Source organism: Mchenga conophoros, linkage group LG10 (genome assembly GCF_057382185.1).
Source record: "Mchenga conophoros isolate Kocher_MC1m ecotype Shallow Benthic linkage group LG10, M_conophoros_male_GT1.1, whole genome shotgun sequence".
Classification (NCBI taxonomy): Eukaryota; Metazoa; Chordata; class Actinopteri; order Cichliformes; family Cichlidae; genus Mchenga; species Mchenga conophoros.
Window position 1 is genome coordinate 24,048,127 of NC_140535.1, and position 20,311 is coordinate 24,068,437.

A 20,311-nucleotide genomic window follows, 5' to 3' on the forward strand; every position below is an offset into this window, starting at 1 on the left:
CCGATTGTTGAGTGAAACAGATGAACCAGAATTGGTTTGTAAAAATGGTGCAACTTCCGTGATGTGGAACTGGTTTGGTGTTTGTCCGTCAGATACACAACAAAGCACATTTTTTTGCAGAACATGCAAGTGGCCGTTGTTATTGTCATATTTGTCGGACTAAGATGCTCTTAAATCTGGGAGTAATCTGGGTCCTAAACTCTCTGTATTCTTCAGGTCAAACAACACTGCAGCATCACTTAAGAGTTAAAAACTGTCTAAATTCTTTCATCTTTAATAAAACGATCAGCATTGCTGCTTAACCAGGTGTAACTATAAAGTTTAACTTCCAGGCATCCATGAAAACAAAAGTTATTACATTTAACGGAGTTAGAAGCTAGCAGGAAGCTAGCGGAAGTTAGCTCGCTAGTTTCGCTAGTTACCTAAGCATGATATTGCATGTTCTGACTGAGAGATTTCTGAAAAAAATCAAACGTACAGCTCTGCTATCACTTCCAACATAAATGAAGACAGGAAACTAAACAGCAGTGACGTTTGTAGGGTTACTGAAGTTGGGCTAGCTGGTATATAATGAAGTGCTACGTGATCGCTAGCGACACAGCTATGTTAACATAACATAAACAGTGAAGCTGGAGGACGAACATTAACACTTTTCCACTTATAAAAGTTAACGTGAAGGTTCCTCATGGTTAGAGACAAATGCAATCGCATGGCAGGATGCTGTAAACGGACCAAACTTCAGTCAGGAGAACAACTGAGATAATCCATCTACAATACGAGGTTAGTCATTAATATACTGCAACAACATGGGAATAGAGCAGCTACCAGAGAATTCAACATTAATGAATCAATGGTACAGAAGTGGAGGAAGCAAGAAGAATGAGTTTAATAAAGTTTGATTTATCTGACTGCTTTGTTTCGCTTAATGTGCCTTATAATCCCGTGCACCTTATGGTCCGAAAAATGCGTACTGCACACTGCAGTTTAATGTTGCAAAGCACCTCTTTTTAACTTCAGTGGATATTATACATGGTTATGCTCAGGATATGTCAGCCCATTTCTACTGGAAATGCCTTTTGGTTAAACTTTCAGCAAGGAATTTGCATTTGCACTGTTACATTTTTATAAAGCTTTAATGTACATAAAAACCAGCTTCTTGTTTAAGTGAAAATAAATGATAGGTTGTCTTTTTGCGCTAGTAATGTTGTGGAGTTGTATTTTGTCTCGCATCAATTATATCGTCGGTTATATCGTTATCGCAAATTTTCAAATATATATCGTGATAAATATTTTTGGCCATATTGCCCTGCTCTACTTCTCTCTCTTGTAGTTCATGCTTTTTCCTTCCCGCTGTCCCTTTCCTTCCATCTATCTGCAGGGATCTCTGGCTCCAGGTAACCAAGCTACTCTGTGTTTATTGTTTGTTGTTGCTCATTACTTTTCTTTCTTTTCTTTCCCCACACCTCAAACAGTCCTGGCTGTCTCCACATTGTTGTCATGCATAACAGCAGCAGAGAACACTGGCTTTTCTCTGTAATGCTTCAAGGTCTTGATCTTACTTTGCTCTAACGCCGTTTTCACACAAAAGCAATGTGACTTATTTCAAAGCACTTTATTAATAATGGATTGCATTTTATATAGCGCTTTTCGGGGCCCTCAAAGCGCTGTACAATTCCACTATTCATTCACTCTCCCATTCACACACTGGTGGAGGCAAGCTACAGTTGTAGCCACAGCTGCCCTGGGGCAGACTGACAGAAGCGAGGCTGCCATAATCGCGCCATCGGCCCCTCTGGCCATCACCAGTAGGCAGCAGGTGAAGTGTCTTGCCCAAGGACACAACGACAGAGACTGTCCGAGCCGGGGCTCGAACCGGCAACCTTCCGGTTACAAGACGAACTGCCAACTCTTTGAGCCACGATTGCCCACGATCACTTTGAACATGATTTTGTTGATAAATTATTATCTTTATTATTATTATTATCATCATTAGTAGTAGTAGTAGTAGTATTACAGAAGAATTTTAGCACTGTATCCTCCTGAGAACCGAGGAAAAAAGAATCTTCCCATTAAACGTTTTTTTCTTTGGATCTAAAAGAGGTAACCCAAATACAGGAGATATCACTGGAAAGCCCAGGAGGTCCTCTACGTAGTACATCAGGACGTAATAGGGTACCTGAAATAAGTCAAAAGATATAGACTAAAAACAAATGTCCATTACAGAGAACATGCATTAAACAGTGCTTTTGCACCAACAAGGGGATTCCCAAAGAGCTACTGGAAAACTGGCATAACACAGCACGTTGTTTAATGTGTCCTTAAAAAGAATTGAGGAAACAAGCGGAGGACAAAAGAAGAAGCGGCAGGTCTAAATATATACACATCTATAGCAGATGAGCAGCATCTGAAAATCGTGTCTTACGAACCAGTGGTCTTTGATTTATTTTCCTATCAATCATAGATTGGTTTCCCCAGAGCCCTCACCTCAGTGTGGGATCATCTCAACAGTGAAGAGAGCAAAATTCAGCCAACGTCCACAGACGAGCTTTGAATGTCCTTCAAGATGCTTGGAGAACTATTCATGAAGATGACTGAGGTAACATGAAATGTTACCTAAGAGAGTTCCGGCTGTGTTAAAGAATTAAAGTTGATCTTACCTGACATCGACCGTCATGCTCATTACAATTGTAAAAACTCTGTTTTTGCCTTGGACACTGGATTTCCATGTATCTTTGCACATGTTTCAATGAAATCGCTGCACCCATTTCCCATTTTCTTAGGAAGATATAAAGAAATCTGGGGTGGCTCAAGACTGTATGCAAGCAAACTACACTGAGTAAAAACAGCTGCTAACTGTGAATTTTAGTATAGTTGAACCATGACATCACAAATTCTGAATGTGTTCATTTGTTAAAGTTTATGCCAGAATAAGATTTCATGCTGGTCAGTGCAGACATTTGGACCAGCCTCTAGAACATACCACAGTAATACTGACCACCAAATCTTCCCTCCTTACTGCACGTCATTTTGAGCCCTGCCCGTCATGAACTTTACATCAATGCAGACTTAAAAGGCGCAATAAAAAGTTAGACTTGAATAGTACTGACAGGACTATTAAAGACACAGCAAGTCTTTAATGGCACTTGTTTATCTTTGCACATGCTGATGAAAACTGTGTAGGCACAAGAATGAACTTTACACTACCGAAGCAGGAAGTGCTGTCACAGCCTCTGAGGTGCTCGTGACTCCCTACCAAAAGTGAAAGCCTTGGATTTCATATTTTTGCATGGAAAAAACTATTAGTTTAATCTTTTACTAGGGAGGTGGGATTATGCTTAGCCTTAGCTGAACCGTGGTTCACTGAAGTAAAGTTATGCATAAAAGTTACACATTAATGTTTTGTTTAAGGTTAGTAGTCATGGTTCACCCAGTGTTATGTGATAGGAGCTGCCCTGATTAGGATGATAAGATTAACATTTGAATGTTGGACATTTGCTATTATTCAAATTCATATCTTCTTGCTTTTGAAGAATACACATTAGATAAACCTTGCCATTAAATGTATACACTAGCATGCATTTTCCAACCTTCTTTGTCGTTCACGTCATGCATTAATGTTTGCTTATTCCTCATCATTTCTTTTGTAAATATGTGTGAGAACCACTGAGCCCATTTCCGCGCATGCATAAACACACTTGGCCTGTAATGCTGATCTAAGTTTGACCTATAGAGAAACAGAAATATTTTACCACCACACCTAAAAGTCATATTCCGTTCAATCCCACTCTGATTTTTATGCCTTTCTACAATAAAAATTTTAATGTAAAATAAAGGCTTTTGTTTTTAGATTAAAGGCCAACGTTTGTAGCATATCACAGCCTCAAATCCCATCAGATGAACAGCAGCAGATATCAATGTAGATGAAACACAGTGCACACCTCCTCGCTCACTGTAAACACCTCACAATGTAGCTAATGGGAACAAATGTGCTGACAACATGAGAGGACACTATGCACTGTGATCAGTCAAATTCACCCGCCTAGCCTCTCAGCATGCCTTATCAGAAACACACACACACACACACACACACACACACACACACACACAAAGCAGAGTGTAAGCCTTTCACATGAATCCAATGAAACTGAGACTTTCACACCTGGGGGCTTCTCACCTCTCAATCCTTGTGATTCTATCAAGCCCACATGAACCAGATTTGGCTGTTTTCCCCTTTATTTCAATAATTAGGGACATCACATATAACTGTCAACTGCAACCTCCTCGCACACATTTTATCAGTCTCACACACTCACGCCCCTTCCAACCTCCACTTACTTTTCAAAGCCTGGATCAGAGCCTTGCTGTCTTTAATCAGCTCTTTGATGAACTTGTTGGTTTTGTCCAGCTCTAGTTCGTGAGACTTGAGTCTCTCCCTGAACTGTGGACTGTCCAGGTAGCAGTCGCTGAATTCCAGGGCAGGTAATCCCATCTTCTGCACCACCACCACCCGGCAAAAGAATAAACGATTGGGACAGCAGGAGGAAAGAGGAACGAGATGATGATGATGGAGGGAGAAAACCTGTTGTTCTGGTGCTGCTTTTGCTGTTGTAAATGATAGAAAATCCAATTACAACATGAAAACAACAGGGCGGAGATGGATCCGAGAGAAATCCCTACCTACATAACCTCGTTTTTCTTTGCAAAGGAAAACACTCAGGCAGACACACAAGGCAGCAGCAGTAACACAACAAGACATCCAATTAAAATTAAATTTCAAAAGGGGGGGGGGGGGGGAGACAGAGCTGAATAAGTGTCTGGAAATGGATTTCAAAGAAAAGGTGTCCACTTGCTCAGGTAAGCCGGTGCTGCATTCCTCTCGAACGACTCATTCTGGACCGGACAGACTGAAACGGGGCCGAGGAGGAGGGAGGCAGCAAAAAAACAAAACTCCGCTCGTAAATGCGGTGTCTTCCCTGGGCGGTTTTAAATGCACTGTTTTCTCCCAGCACCGCTCAGCTCAGCGCCGCAGACCGTAATCAACCTACCCCGACAAGGATAATCCACTGATTGACGTCTGTCTAGACCAATGAGATGGCAAGGCACGACGTGGAGGGCAGTTTCGACCATTTAGGGGCGGATCGAGCGGTGAGCTTCTCCAGAGCAAAGATGGGTGGGATAAAAGAAGGAGGGTCCACTCTGACCAAGTTTCCTGAAACTGCATTGGAAAAGTGAACTCTTAGAATTAGATGGAAAGAGCAGCACCCAGCATATAAACAGTGAAAATATTCGCACATTACTACTTCCTTCATAATTAATTAGTAATTAATACTTAGCAGGTAGGCTTAATTTTATTAAGTCAACATTCTACCTTTGATACTTCAACCAATGTCAGCATGTTACACTCTAAACAGAAAAACAAAGAAAGTAAATCACTGGAAGAAAAGTTAATAGCTCACCAAAGTCAACACACATCTGATCTCCTAAGACCTGTAAATGTATGTACTGCATTTTATCCCGGTCCACTGGACCACTTCTGAACATCACCAACCACTACCCCAGCTTTGCCATCCTACATACCTGTGCCACTAGTTTACAAATCTCAGGTGTGGTTAATAATTAGTGCAATGTAAAATTATATGCCAATAGTTTATGTCATTAAAGTATGAAATTAAGCAACAAAGTGGTTGTCTGCTTTTGGTTTGTTTCTATGCAGTTATATTCGCTGTGTTTGATTACCACTAGATTCATCATATTTATGAAAAGCTAATGCAAGTCATCTAATCAGTAATCCCATTAAAAGGCTGTTTTTCTGGAGATGATGTCACTCACAGTGCTTCACAAGCTAGGGCAATCAGCATACTATGCACTTCCCACTACAGTGTACATGGAGGAAAATAAAGGGAGTATCAGGTACACAACAGTTACCTTTAAACCGAAATGATGAGCTTATTACTTTCTTTATTAATTTCTTGGTTTTTCCAAAAGCTCAAACGCCAAAAATATTTGGTTACTATTGTATAAAATGAGGATTTCTGAAAGATTGGAAGACATATCTTTACATTTGAAGAAGAGAACGGTTTACATTTTGAGTCGAAATTGCTTAATTGTCTAAATTTTCAAAGTTTCTATTGAATGGTGTGAACTTTAACCCGTGGGGTAAAAACAATGTCAATTGGAGCTTCCCAGAAAGTAGGCTCGCTCTGGGATGAAAGACTAATAACTGGGTCACATGTATGAAATACTTTTCATTCATTTTATTTCAATGACCGGAACATGTTTCGGCTTAAAAGCGTCCCACAGGTCAAAACCTGTCAAAGATCGAGTGAACCATCTTTTTGTGAATAAACGATCTGTGTATGCAGCGGCTCCGGAGTCTGGTTGGTGGGAGGAGACGGTGATGTCATTTCAACCAGAGCGGGGAATTTCTGTAGAGAGGAGAGGTACCCACCAAGGCTCATCACCTCTGGCGCCCTCTACTGGTAAGAGGCTGCATAAACAGAGAGGGGGCATTACGTGTAAGAGGTGGGAACTCGGAAACCCTTGCGACTCACCCTGTCGTATATGTATTTCTGGGAGGAGTATGCAAACTGAGTTACTGTCGTTTGCGACACGCCAATTTAATGTTAATTTCGCAGTGAAAGAGCATACCTTATTTTTTGCACTGGATACTGGGAAAAACTGGCTGCGACTTTTGTATTTATCGCATAAAACCAACCACACCTGAGCGCACTAGTTTGCCTTTTCTGAAAATCTGGTCCATAGTTGTTTGCATCACATTAAAATAGCTGTGATGTTTTATAATATAATGTAAAAATACGCCATATCATCAAAATATATATATATAATAGGCTGTAATAAATATGGTTCCAGATGGCTCTAAACTGGTAGTTTTAGATATGTTTTTACACTCTATGACTCTCTTTGATAAGAGGGAACATCCGTTTTAAAGTGATCTGATCTAGCTGTGAGCACTACGGGTGGGCTGATAGATCGATAGTATCGATATTTGATGGAAAGGCGTGATTTGTTGCATTAGCTAATAACTGTGGCAAGTAAAAACGAAAGTGATTTATCTTTGTGTTCAAAATTGTTCAAATTAATAGTGATTTATCTTACCATGACTCACTGTTCTCCCCTACATAGGCTATTGGCTTTGGCAATACTTGCTCTGTATTTATTTGATATCAGCTTGATACTGATCTACCGGCAGATCCGCTAAAGCTTGAAGAGGCCTAATGCATTTCCGCCACTGATTCCTGTCCTGAGATCTCACTTCATGTCACTGATACATGCACACTAAGTGCATGTGGTTATTGTGCGAAAACAGCTCATATTTAGAAGTGTCACTTCCTCTGTCAGAGTAGAGCACTGCATCTGGTCGCTTGCTCATTACCCCATCTGTCACAGTCTGGTGTACGCAGACATGCAATGTACAGGAAGTCACCTGTTGTTTATGTATAAATTTTAAAAATCCAGGAGGCTAGTTTAAGAACCAGAATTAACCACCACACAACGAGGTGATGCAGGAAACAGATTTTTCTTTAGGATCAGCATTTGGTCTTAATAATTCTCTGATAACGCCAAGAAAAAATAGACCACAAAAAACTGAAGGGGAAGAAATTGTATCTGAAATGGAGAACATAGCACTTAATAAGACAACTGGAACAAATGCATTTTGATGACAAGCCCAAGACTGCCAGGAACTCAAGAATTTAGGTGGAATTATCTAGAGAAAAAGAAAGCACTGTTACAAACCTGCCTCAAGCATCAGACACATTATTGGGGATTTAATTTTTGGCAGAATACTTGTAGATTAATGGCACCTAATCAGCAGCATGTCAAAGATAAAAGCATATGATGACTGAGTGTCAGTTAGCCTTTTAAAGCCCCATAAAATGAATTCATGCAATATGAACTGAGATGAACCCAAGGAGAATTATCAGACTTTAGCTTTTTAATCTGCAGCTTGTAGTTTTTTGGTTCACTCACACCAATTTTTGGTGTCAAAGCTCTGACAAACAACACTGTCTGCACACAATCTCACTGGCAGGCAAGGCTGGTGTACAATCTACAACATTAAGAAGCTAATTAGCCGCATATTTGTTTCAGGAATGGAAATATTGAAGTTGATATTCACCAGCTGATCACACTCAAACACACAAACACCCAATAAATGCTAGCGTGTAAATGTGCATTTGATACTACTTTCACTGTTCTGATACTGTGCCAATAAAAAACTGAGAATGCCGGTTTAATGAGAATGCAGTATAATGGTGCATGCTCTAAATATGCCTGTGTCAGCTCTGTGGACATGAACAGCAGACTTGATTTTTTGCAGACTGAAGCACCTCTAAGGTTAACCCATTCTGCCATCTTGTGGTTAATAGAAGCAAAGAAAAAGAAGCAGTTCAATGCTGATGGAACAGGTGAGAGAAAAGTAGGTCAGATTCCTCAGTTTTTGGTTATCACTCTTTTTTTTCTGCACATTCTTGACACGGTCTTGTGCCTCGTGATTACTTGACTTCAAAGTGATGGTTTTAACCTTTAGATGCACTGCAGATGATGAATTAGGGAGAGAAAAATCCATTAGAAGAAGACGGGGACAAAGTAGTCAGTGTGAATATATCACCTAGCCTGCACACCGCCACTGTTTATTCTCACATAGCTGCAGGAAAGACAGTGAACGGCTGCAAAAATAGATATTGAGATTGCCATGTCTTGGAAGCCATTTCCACCATTTTTAGAAATGTCAGCGCATCACAGTGCATATCCAAAAATGTCTATTTTTATAGGCTTTGGAAAATGCTTTTAATATGTCCTGCAGCATTTTGAATCATAAATTCCTATAACTCCCCCCAAATTCCCAACATTAACCTTGTGTAAGCGCTAATGTGAGGGTGTCGATCATTTCTGTGTTATCTTCTGGACTTACATTCCTTTTTTTTAATGTGTTTTCCTCTCAGAGCTGCTTCAGTGTTACTGCCAGTCAAAAATCAGCCTCATATCTTTTGGTTAACCTTTTAGGAGAGTGTGTCTGTTCTTTTTCAAGATTACAGAGCTGGAATTATGGAGGTACAAAACTCGACATTTCCTTCTTTCTGTTTTTTTTTAATGAATCTTTGTTTTGGATATGAAGTATTTTGTTGAAAATACAACTTTGTTTTTCCTTAATGCCTCATTTAAGTACAGTATTCCTCCATTTACACCCCACATACTTTTACTGTATACATGTAATGCACTCGTACTTTTGATACCTGAGCATTATATGTTTTGCAGGAATTTTATGGAATCCTATTATCCTGTAATATGGGAAGCAGAACTTGGAATCCAAAGGCACTGGCATTATGTTAATTCTGGAAGCTGAAGTCATTCCCTTTGTGTCTCTTATAAATGTTTATATTGTGTTGCCTGCCAGTGTCTCCAGGAGGACACCACTACAAGAATGTATCAGTGCTCAGTCAGACAGGCGGCCTGGCTCATTTCTAGGGTCTGGCTTGTCCTCCTTCTCCCTCTCCAGTCGTGGATGGTAATTTTAGTCCTGACGTTAGCCTGTTAAAATGCGTCCTCTGACGTTGTTAGAAGAGGGGGTGAGGTGAGGGAGGAGTGGATGGAGTTCAAATTCATACTTAAGAAGCCCGTATAAAGGCCAGACACTTCACTGGCAGAGAAAGGAGGAAGACAGTTTGGCACAAGAGGCCCCAAAAACTTTGTTTCAGTCAAGCCTCAGTTAAGAGGAAAAAAAGAGGACATGCTGGCTCAACGGGGGCACTGTCACATGACATTGTCACAGGTAGGTGAAGATGGCTTATTGTCTGTGTGGTAATAAAGTTGGCTAGTAATTAGTGCTGCAGAGTTAAATACGGATCTTCATAACAAAAAATGAAGTTAATGTTTGTCTTTCTTTGTGCTTTCTTTTTGACTGTCTGGTCTGTGTGTGTACATATCTGTAACATAACTTTTCCCCTGCTTTTTGATACTTCTGCATATATATATATATATATACATATATCAATAAAGATGTGGTTTGATGATCGTTAGAACAGCTTCTGGGTTTTTCCAAGGGTAGATGTATAGGTTAGTGATCACTGTCACTAACCTAGTTGTTTTGTTCTATAGGCAGGCCTGAAATACGAAAGAAACTGCTCAGTCAGAAAAGAGTGTTAGTCAAGGGGTAAAGAGTTAAAGACAAGGTAACAACCAGTAGAGTGCACGTGAGAATAATGAAATATTGTGGTAGATGAGTGGTTACAGTATGTGGTACAGTCCGTTTTACCACACAGTACAATCTGTTAGTCAAAGGCCAAAACAACTTACAGTGAAGCCAATTCAAATGAAATAAGAGAAAACTTCTTGTGAAGCACATGTAGAACTATTGCCAAGTGATTCAAAGTAAAAGAGGTGCTAGAAACGTGCAAACTAAAGGTTGTTTACTCGGACCACTGCAGGGTCAACGGAAAGCCTCTTATTTTTGTGGCTTTCATTGCACCCCCCCCCACCAAACTTTACTTTAGCTCACCGTCATGCTCTTCATCTTTACACTGAAATAAACACTAAAAACACACAGATTCCAGCTCTCCTCCCACACATCTGTACTCTGACTCGGTCATTGGTTGGACTTTTGACGTCATTCCCACTTGCTGCTCTGTCCGAAGGTCCCCAAGCCAGTCTGGCACAAGCTCTCATATCCAGTAATCCTGTCCTCCAGATCTTGTTCTTAGGAAAAACAGACCGCCAGTGGGTAGGCCTTACATTCCTCCTGTGGCTTTCACTTTCCCTCGCTCTCTCTCTTTTTCCCCTTCTTCTCTCTGCTTCTTCCAAGACATTCCAGATGTGGGCTAACTTGGCTCTTCAGCAGCTATACCTCCGGTTTCAAATGATAACAAAGACCTGTGAGTGTTAGAGTATCCCCACTGGCTTGGTCTGCCACTGCTGTTTCTGGACTGGATTGACTTTATGACAGCTACCGCTGCTCTGGGATCTCAAGCATCCAGGAAATAAAAACTATACTGACAGTGTGGCTTTAAAATGAGCTTGACTGTTTTTTGGAAAAGCTGTTGAGGAAGCAGGGAATCCAGGGGTAAGACCAAGAGGGCTGCCTGGGCTCTAAATTCTCATATTGATAGTCGCTGATTTGTTGACGTGTTAACATGTCTGTTAAATCCAGCTGAACGATAGATTAGTGTTAATGCTTCAGAGAGTGTAGGAAGAATGTCAAGGGTCCAGTATCCCACGAGTAGGATTCAGCGTCATGTGTTTGCACCTATTTGTAAGATTATGCTGGCTAATAAAAAACTTACTTAAAGGAAGTTAAACAATTACCACAAATTTCTCTCTTGGCTGTTATGTCCATGTGTTGGTTATTTTGTTGTCTAGCCTCACACTGATTTCAGGTGTAAGATTACATCACCCACCATCTGGAAATTATTTTTCCAAAGAGAATCAAAGTGATGCTCAGTTCTAAAACAAGTCCGGTCATGTTGCTGCCCCTCCTGGCCTTCATCCAGAACTGATCCCTGGATGGTTTTATCACTTCATAATAAAGTGTGTTCCTTAAAAGGCTGACAGAAAGTTACAGAGAGCCAGGCAGATGGAGAAAGTGATTAGGCGAGGGTAGGAAAGGGGAGCATTTCCTGTAATCATGTTATGAAGGCGACGTTGTCCTCCCCTTCCTGTTTCGTCTTGTGTCTCAGCCGCAGTCCAGGTGACGTGAACAGTGAAAACGTTGGATCTTCTCTGTCGTTGCAGACACAGGGACATCACGCTGCTCCGTCCATACCTCAAACTCTCTGTGTGATGTCTGAGGGAGACATTACAGTGCTGCCTTTTGGACCTGGGTCCCTGGACCTGTCCAAGCAGGAAGCCCAGACACTGACCAGGCTCTACAGTATGAATGGAGGCTATCACCTAAGGATTTTACCAGATGGAACCGTCAATGGTGGGAGGCAAGAAAATGACACATATGGTGAGGAAAAAAACAAAAGAACTGTTTGATTTGTGATTGCTGGTTATATTTCAAAATCAGGAGCCAGAGATTACGTGCAAGATATGAAGGGGAGGCTTTTAACTTTAGTTTCAACATTAGGTTAAAAGTCTTCGTGATTGTTATAACGATGGTAAACAAAAGAGAATGGGTAAACTTAAGATGTTTTGATTAAAGGTTATGAGGGTATGAGGAAAAGAGGACATCTTGCCACTAAAGGAATAATAATTAGGCTGCTGGTAAAGCTGCTCAGTGATTTGGTTTTGCAATAATAGCATCTTAACCTGTGTACACATTTGGACAGCAGGGCCTAGTTTCCCTGAAAAATACTTATTAAACTTTTATTCCGGGATATCACAGTTACATTGTTTTTACATGATTTGATCGTCCAGTTAACTTTGAAAAGAAAACAGAAAAAAACAAAAAAGCAATAACGCTGTGGTGTTGTGTTGTGTAATGTGTGTTGCAGACATCCTGAGGCTGAAGGCTGTGAGTGCGGGGGTGGTGGTCATCAAAGGTGAGGCGACAGGAAGGTATCTGGCTATGAACAGAAATGGACGCCTCTGTGGAGTAGTGAGTTGTGTTTATATATATATATATATATATTTTGCAGTTTGACTTAAAAATGAATTTTGGATGGAAAGGTTGAACACTTACAGATTGCAACTAATGCTCACTGGTCCCGTTTGTCTTTCTATGTAACAGTTTCAATTCTTTTTTCATCAAGTCACACAATTGTTCATTCCTTTCTCAGCGTAAGTTTAAACTCGCTGATCGTTACAGTTTTGTAACGGTTGTGCAAAACAACCTAGACTGCAAAACAGTGGAAAGTTTCAGTGTAATTACCAAATTGCTGTGACTAATAATTTGTCACTGGGATGTCTAAAATAAAACAGACAAGCTTTATTTTAGAGGGTTGTTATGTTGATTATTATTTTGGTGATTCAGTATGTTACAATATTCCTCGTTGTATCCTGCTCAGTTACTGTTTGTGAATGCCCGCATTACCTTTAACCGTATATTGGTGATATAATCAATCCTCCCCCTCCCCCCCCTTTCATTTTCTTGCTTCAGCAAGCTCTGAACGATGAGTGTTACTTCCTGGAGAAATATGAAGAGAACCATCACAACACGTATCGTTCTCAGAAGTACAACTGGTACGTCGCCTTGAAGAGGAACGGCCAGCCCAAAGCCGGACCAGACACCCACCAGGGTCAGAAGGCCGTTTTTTTCCTGCCAAGGCCTGCAGGCAACATGTAAAGCCAAATGTCAGCAGGCACTGTATATTCGCTAAAATGTTTAAATGCACATTATTAGTGTAAAATTACACTTGACAAACGATTATGAGGTCACTGAAAATCTGTTATTTCTGGTAATGGCTGAGGCAAAACTCTTACTGGGCTAAATGTCGCTCTTCATACACAAATTTAACATTTGACTGAACAGTTTATAAATGATCATTGTATGGATATGTGATCATATCCAGCACAGTTTTTTTTGTAAGTGCATAGCATATATACTTTATCTCACTGCAGATAGAAAATATATAAAGTGATTAATTTAAACCCTGATTTGAAACACCACAGGGAGGAAAAAATATGCAATTTACATACGTAAATGTATTTAGCATTACTAATGTCTGGCACAAAAAAAGAATATAATTAAAGAATAAAACCAAAAATATGGCATTGAATTCAAAATTTAAGAAAGGAAAGATATTCAAGGTTTACAGTAGTAATCTAAAAATGTCTTATATGGATTGAATTAATAATAATAATTGAATTTCAATCAATAGATATTTAGTCTTCCTAAACAATTCCTCATTTTGTAATGAATATGTCGATCGAGGGAGTCAAGAGAGCAAAGATGATATGGTGTTACTGTGAAGCCAGAATTCTTCCTTTTAAAACAGCAGCTCTTAAATAATTTGTGTTGCTAAGAATTATTATTGTATTAATATACTGTATTTGTGTGACTGTTGGAAGGCTGACAGACCTATAAAAGCAGATGTGAAAACTTTGTCAGAGAAATGAGTGGAGCTTTTATTAAGTGTGTTTATGTACGATGTATAGCAGGTATATAACGTAAGCTTTCTTTTATTTTGTAAAATGCTTCACAGTTCAAGTAAATTCCCCCCTTTTTAATTTTGAGTTAAAATCCTGTTACTGTAACTTTATCCTAGATTATTATGAATATGTATTTATAAAGATTTATTGCTAATAACATTTAATTCTACTCAACATTGTAAAAGACATTTTCTAAATAATGTATGCTTACAGTGAAGGAATAAAAAGGTAACTATATCACCTTTTCACAAAGTAATACATATTGTATTCACTCTATTTAAATGTAATGATTAAGCCTGTATTATTATACATGAATGAATAAATACTATTTTTGATTTACTGTATTTATGATAGTTATTACCTCTGCCAAGGAGCAATATGTTATTGGTAGGAGTTTGGTTGTGTGCCTGTCATTCTTTGGGTGTGTGTTAACGATCCATTAAAATCTGGCATGGATCCACTAAGGTCTTCAAGGTCTTCAAATGATCAAGTTATTGCTCAAAAACTGACAAAAAGCATTTTAACCTAGAAGCTATGATTCTTGCAAATGTGGTGCGTATTGATTGATGTACTACAATTACACAAATAAAAAATAACAACAAATAATTACACTAAAAATGATGTCAAGTATATAAAAATAGGTTTGAACATGGCAGATACCAAAAGCCTCCACTTTGCACTTGTTTTTACAACACGAGAAACTTCTTAAAGTGCATTTAAAAAACAAAATCAGTATATGCAAAATATAATATTACTATTGAGCTGCCTTGGCGGATGTTTGCGCTCTTGTAGTGCCTTTAGTTTTGTATTTAGTCTGTTTCTGATGTCATTTCTATGGCATTATTCCAATGTGAAAACTGGTGTTTTATTGATAAATTACACTGTTAAAGATATTTACTATAGGCAAAATATACATTTGGCCACAAGATGGAGGCATTGTCTAAACTTCCATGTATGGTTCTTGGGTTTACACGTCCAAATCCAAGTAAAGACGACTCGTGTATATAACAGGCATACCTAACAATTGATATAGTATATTTTTATATATTAACTGTCTTATAGTATGTACAAAAAATCAATGTAAATTAAACCATCTGAAAAAGCAGAAGGAAAATAATCAAGGAAAGCCATCCCAGGAGTCATTCTACTATCTAACTCTTTGTATAAAGATAATTACATTTTGAAGGACTGGAATTTTATTTTTATTTCTACCTAAAATAATATTATGCTGTTAAAATGTTATTCCACCACCAAAATATCTGAAATAGCTGAACTTCCCCATAGATGCCAAACATCCAGTGTCAATTTCCTGCTGTTGACAGATTTTCATTCTTAGACACAATATGTGTACCGAGCAGTTGCATAACAAAGCACTTGCAGCTAATTTTTTGAAAACTGTAAGGAAACCCCATATGCACTAGTTTTAGTGAAGACTTTCTCCACTCCAGTCGAAACGATTGTAACCACAAAGCTGTGACAGATGTTACCAGCCCCATTCACCCCGATCAAGTATTTTCACCACATTTTTGGAAGCAGTGGCATTCTTCATCTAATCCACACTTAATGTGTAACGGCTGAAACAGAACATGGCCTGAAACGTTGTTTTAGAGTCGACTGTGCCAGGAAAATATCCTGGAGGAAACACTGGAGCGTGGTTTAAAAATTTTTCGGGAGGACTGGAGCTGATTCATGTCTCCAACAAGTCCCATATTATTGTGGGATTTAAACAGAGTTGGCAGGGAACATTACAGTAGGATTATTACTTATCCAAGCACCATGAGTGTGACAAATTACTGTTTCAAGTTGAGCAATAGGTCTGCCCTTTCCTACTGAAATAATCATTTTGTGCACAAGTTAAATTAGAGCTAAATTAAAATACTTGTAATCCGTCTTACCATACAATTTTTTCAATAATCTTAAATTCTCTATTGATGTATCAACTTTTGTCATTGTCAACTATTTACACTCTAAACATTTATATGGGACATAGATAATTCGTTTAGAGCAAACAATGCATCATAACATTTAAACTAAACTAAACTAATAGTAATTTAGATATGAAGCTCTCTGTAAAGGGCAATTCTGCATAGCAATTGCCTTTGCTTTCAGTATGAGTTCTTTATGTATAGTCCCTGACTTAAGGAGAATAAATATAAACATGCTTTTAAAAAAAAAAAGTTTTCTGCTTTTTAAATTTGTTTTCTGTCACAAAAATGCTGTGAAGACATTTCGTGTGCAGAAGAAGAAAAAAACTGGTAGACCTCTCTTTCTTAAGGACTCTAAGTGGACACATGGCTGTTGGTGGACAAACACTGCCGATTACACAACTTGTGACCTCTCATTTACAGGACAGTGTCTCTCCTTCATTCCAGCAGGCCACCCTATGAAGCAGCTCAGTACACAAACACCCAGAGACACACACATATACACACAAACCTGGTTGGCCATTGGCCTGCAGGGCTGTGCAGGGCAGGAAGGGAATCATTCACTGTAAACTGAACAAGGACTGGCTTCCTCTGGGAGTCCCCTAGCCTGACAGTAGCCAAGATCCCTGCAACACAAACCACTCTAGCAGACACACACACACACACAGCAATCAGCACGTACACACGCTGGAACTAGGACACATTCTCTCATCTGTTACTCGTCTCTCTTTCCTCAATTCCGTCTTTTTTTTTACTCTCCCTTCCTGCCCTTCTCTCAATTTCCAGCCTACTTTCATCTCCTGCTCCATCCTACTACGTTCCCGCATCAATTTTCTTCAAACAGCTCTTCTTCCTTATTTTGTTTTTGTTTTATCTTCTGTTTTTAATTTTTATGGTTCTTTTTTCTCTTCTCTTTCTTTCTCTGTGTTGCTTCCTCCCTCCTATCAGGGAAGTTTACAAAGTTTGTATAGCAAAGAGAGGATACCTCTGGAAAGTTTGCATTGCATTTTCTTATTAGACAGATGCAGATTTGGTTAAGCAACAATCTTAATAATCAAGCCCTGTAAACGGGGGAGAAACAAATACAGTCTATTGCTTTTTAAAGCAGGCCAAAGAAATAATAATTCATGATATTAAAAAAGGATTGCTCTACATGTTACCTTTCTGTCATGTCACCTTTCTCCTCCACACAAGCAAACATTTACACACCAACAGGAACGGAAGCAGGGGATGCATATCCGTCAGCTGATCCAACTGGAAATGCTGACACTTGTCTCCCCATCTGCTACTGCACTCTGAGACAATGGGGGAGGAAGGCAGACTAGGGGGACAGAGAAAGCGAGAAGGAGCATTTTGACAACTCAGAGAATCGTCCGGATGCTTGTGGTTTGCCCTATTGCAACTGTTTTCCTAATAAATGATTTCTGCTGGATAGACACATTCTGCTGGGCTGCAAAAATGCATCTTGTACTCAGAGCAGAAGCAAATGGTACGGTTCAACAAATAAGCTCAACTACTATATAGCAAAGAGAGTCCTTTCTAGATTGTTTAAAAAAAACAAAGGAAAGAAAGAAATAATCCTGAGAAGATCAAAACCTTTCGTAAGTGCAAACCCCGTCTGCAGACTGTAATATCAACACAAAGAAAGGTTTTATTAGAACACTACTAATAATAACTACTGTCACTGCATAATAAACTAGCGCAACTGCTAACACGCCTTGGTTGCGGAACTTTTTAGGGGAAAGAATAGTGAATTAAAGCATAATAAATGTCTTTATGAGCTTTACATCTGCTGATGTGTCGATATGCTCCCAAAAAACTGAACTTCCTATCAAACAAGTTGTTTTCCCACATGAAATATTGTCCTAAACTTTAAGCCAGCTTGAGAGATATAATGTTTCCAGAGTTTCCTGGTTCTTTCCAGGATCGTCTACCATTTAGAAATGGATGAAATCACCTCACCTAGAAGGCATCTAAGAGGCATATTACTAAGATTCCCCAACTGCCCCAACTGGCTCCTTTCAATGTGTAAGAGTAGGGGCTGCTGTCAGAGCCTCCCCCTGCACGCTACATCGCTAAGGGCGAGCCCAACATTTTTGAAGGAAGCTCATTTCCACTGCTGGTTTCAGTGTTCTAATTCTTTCCGTCACTACCCACAGCTGGTGGACACAGGCGAGGGTAGGACCATTGATAACCAATAAATCATCAGCTTTGCTTTCACACTCATCTCTCACTTCAGCACAATAGAGCAGTACAGCATCTACATTATGGTTTTTCTGCAGTCTTCTTTTAAATATACAAAGCTATTGCTACATTTGTATGGAACTGCATGAACTGCAGTAATGCAGTGTATTCAGAAAACTCGCCTGTTTTGGTATTACCTCATATAAATGGTCCTGGTCTTGGTTTTACAAATAGAGGTTATGAGTTATTAGTTCCTGAAAATTTCAAGAACACCTTAGTTGATATAAATAAATAACTAAATAATAACTAAAGTCTTAGTCTATGAGGGAACCTTGTTTGTAAAGTAAGATTGACCCAATTCATTTTCTCCATCCAAAATTTAAACGGAACCTTCATGCTTTATTATCCATTATGCTCCTATATGAAAACTGTCATGTGATCAATCACAAGCAGAACTATTGATCCCTCTGTGCAAAGTGTGCTACAGAGCTGCAAGATTATACTTTTTTTTCCTTTTAATGACCTTTATGAAACATGTGAAACATGATCTCATTACAAAAGGCATTTAAATTACGAGTTGAGGTGACTCACGGATCTGACTATGATGCCTCCTGGACGCCTTCTAGGTGAGGTATTACAGGCATGTCCTACCTGGAGGAGGCCCCGGGGCAGACAGAGGGCTCAATGGAGAGATTGCATTTCTCAGCTGTCTTGGGAACGTCTCGGTGTCCCCCAGGATGAGCTAGAAGAGGTGGGTGAGGGAAGTCTCAGCTTCTCTGCTCAGAGTGCCCCCACAAACCCAAATCTGGATAAGTGATAGAAAATGAATAGATGGATGAGTGGATGGATTACAGGTTGCTGGGGTATACCCATGATTTTAATTATTTGTGTTCATGAGACATTGTTTCTATTAAACAAATTGATTTTTCACTGTTAATTCACTTTTAATAACAGTAATGTTGAACTAGGTTACTCGGACAGAGATGCAAGAGTTATTTTTAATATTCAATCTTTTTTTAAATGTAAGTAGTCTCATAGATTGCTAATTTATATATGGTCTATATAAATATAGGAAGCAGCTGATCCACTGAGTCGACCCCTAAAGGTGTCAGCTTCAACAAGAAGATTTAAGCTTTTAAAAGGTTCCAATGAAATAAAAGAATTCAACTCCACAGTAGGCAGCAGCGATATTTCAATCCTCTTTTAACAAGTTCAGTGTGAATAAAAGGCAAAGCTATTGAGAGGAGTGGGAAAAGGATCACCTCTGATAAAATATTATGAAAAGGTTTGTATGTGGAGGCGAAAGTATGCATATGACCAATATCATCAAAATCAAGTGCAGACAAAAGTGTAACATAACCACAGTTACCAGATATTGCAAAGCAGAACTTTCTAAACATTCATATCCTGCAAATTTCCTAAAAATAGTAAGAGAGGGACGACAATAACAGCGTGATTGTTTCCCCTGTCATACCTGCACTCGGTATGACTTGTGCACAGACACCCACAGTCCTACACGTGCTAAGTGTGACTCTCTAAATCACTGTTTGTACTTCCACAAATGTGGGAGCAGTGTCATCTATTGTTTTAGTTGGGAAGCCAACACACACACACACACACACCCACCCACACACATTTTATCAAGACCGGAAGCTGGCCTGTCGTCTCAGCTGCGATGTCTCACATACACAAATACACTCTCACACTTAGACCAACTGCAGCTATGACGCCTGCGAATGGTCAAAAATATCCCGAGTGGAATAATTAGGAGTGAAGTCACATTGCTTTTCGTTTTTTTTAATCCTTTTCAACGCTCAGGAATTTTACACTACTGACACTGCACTCTGCCACAAGAGATGAAAAAACATTCACAGATACACTCTGTGATGAAAGCTACAATACACAATCTACAATCTTTAGAGGACACCCAGGCAAATGGCACCTCACAGTATCCTATGCAGGAAACTGAGTTAACTGAGTTATGGCCCCTTCCACTGAAAACACCTTTTATTACTTCATTTTTCCAAGTATGACTGACGTTTGAGACTTCCTGATGACGTTCAGAACAAAGGAAAGGGCTTGCTATTAAGTTGTTTAAGTATTATTCACTTCTAAACCATAAAAAAAATCATCAGCTTTCCCATAACTTTGAGAAA

The 20,311-nt window shown here is 39.3% G+C and overlaps 2 protein-coding genes across 7 annotated transcripts in view; one reads left to right on the forward strand and one right to left on the reverse strand.

The window, feature by feature from the left end:
- The window catches only part of LOC146566002 (rho GTPase-activating protein 26-like), an 82,798-nt gene extending 77,721 nt beyond the window's left edge, over positions 1-5,077 (reverse strand). The window contains exons 1-2 of one of the 2 annotated variants that reach the window (XM_085289496.1): positions 4,678-5,077; positions 4,336-4,602 (exon numbers count right to left, since the gene is read on the reverse strand). In XM_085289496.1, the coding sequence (XP_085145622.1) occupies positions 4,336-4,602; positions 4,678-4,756 (346 nt within the window). In that variant the 5' untranslated portion in view covers positions 4,757-5,077. The remainder of the gene's footprint in view (positions 1-4,335; positions 4,603-4,677) is intronic. The other variant, XM_085289497.1, reaches the window with a different exon arrangement.
- Positions 5,078-9,642: 4,565 nt separating this feature from the next.
- Positions 9,643-14,570, forward strand: LOC146566003 (putative fibroblast growth factor 1). 5 transcript variants are annotated; one of them, XM_085289499.1, is made up of 4 exons: positions 9,643-9,790; positions 11,746-11,962; positions 12,450-12,553; positions 13,055-14,567. In XM_085289499.1, exons 1-4 carry the CDS (start codon positions 9,749-9,751, stop codon positions 13,238-13,240), a joined length of 549 nt encoding a protein of 182 aa, XP_085145625.1. In that variant the 5' UTR covers positions 9,643-9,748; the 3' UTR covers positions 13,241-14,567. The 5 variants fall into 5 exon arrangements, with proteins under 5 accessions (XP_085145625.1, XP_085145628.1, XP_085145626.1 ...); XM_085289502.1 differs by lacking the exon at positions 9,643-9,790 and adding an exon at positions 10,667-10,734 and having other exon boundaries at positions 13,055-14,568; XM_085289500.1 differs by lacking the exon at positions 9,643-9,790 and adding an exon at positions 10,679-10,738.
- The last annotated feature ends 5,741 nt before the right edge of the window (positions 14,571-20,311 follow it).

What these genes read in the sequence shown, in the direction of transcription:
- LOC146566003 (XM_085289498.1), top strand. Translation starts at nt 11,644, where the DNA reads ATGAAGGCGACGTTGTCCTCCCCTTCCTGTTTCGTCTTGTGTCTCAGC. An exon ending in GCAAGAAAATGACACATATG is followed by an intron (nt 11,963 to 12,449) that starts GTGAGGAAAAAA and finishes TGTGTGTTGCAG; the next exon opens with ACATCCTGAGGCTGAAGGCT. An exon ending in ATGGACGCCTCTGTGGAGTA is followed by an intron (nt 12,554 to 13,054) that starts GTGAGTTGTGTT and finishes TTCTTGCTTCAG; the next exon opens with CAAGCTCTGAACGATGAGTG.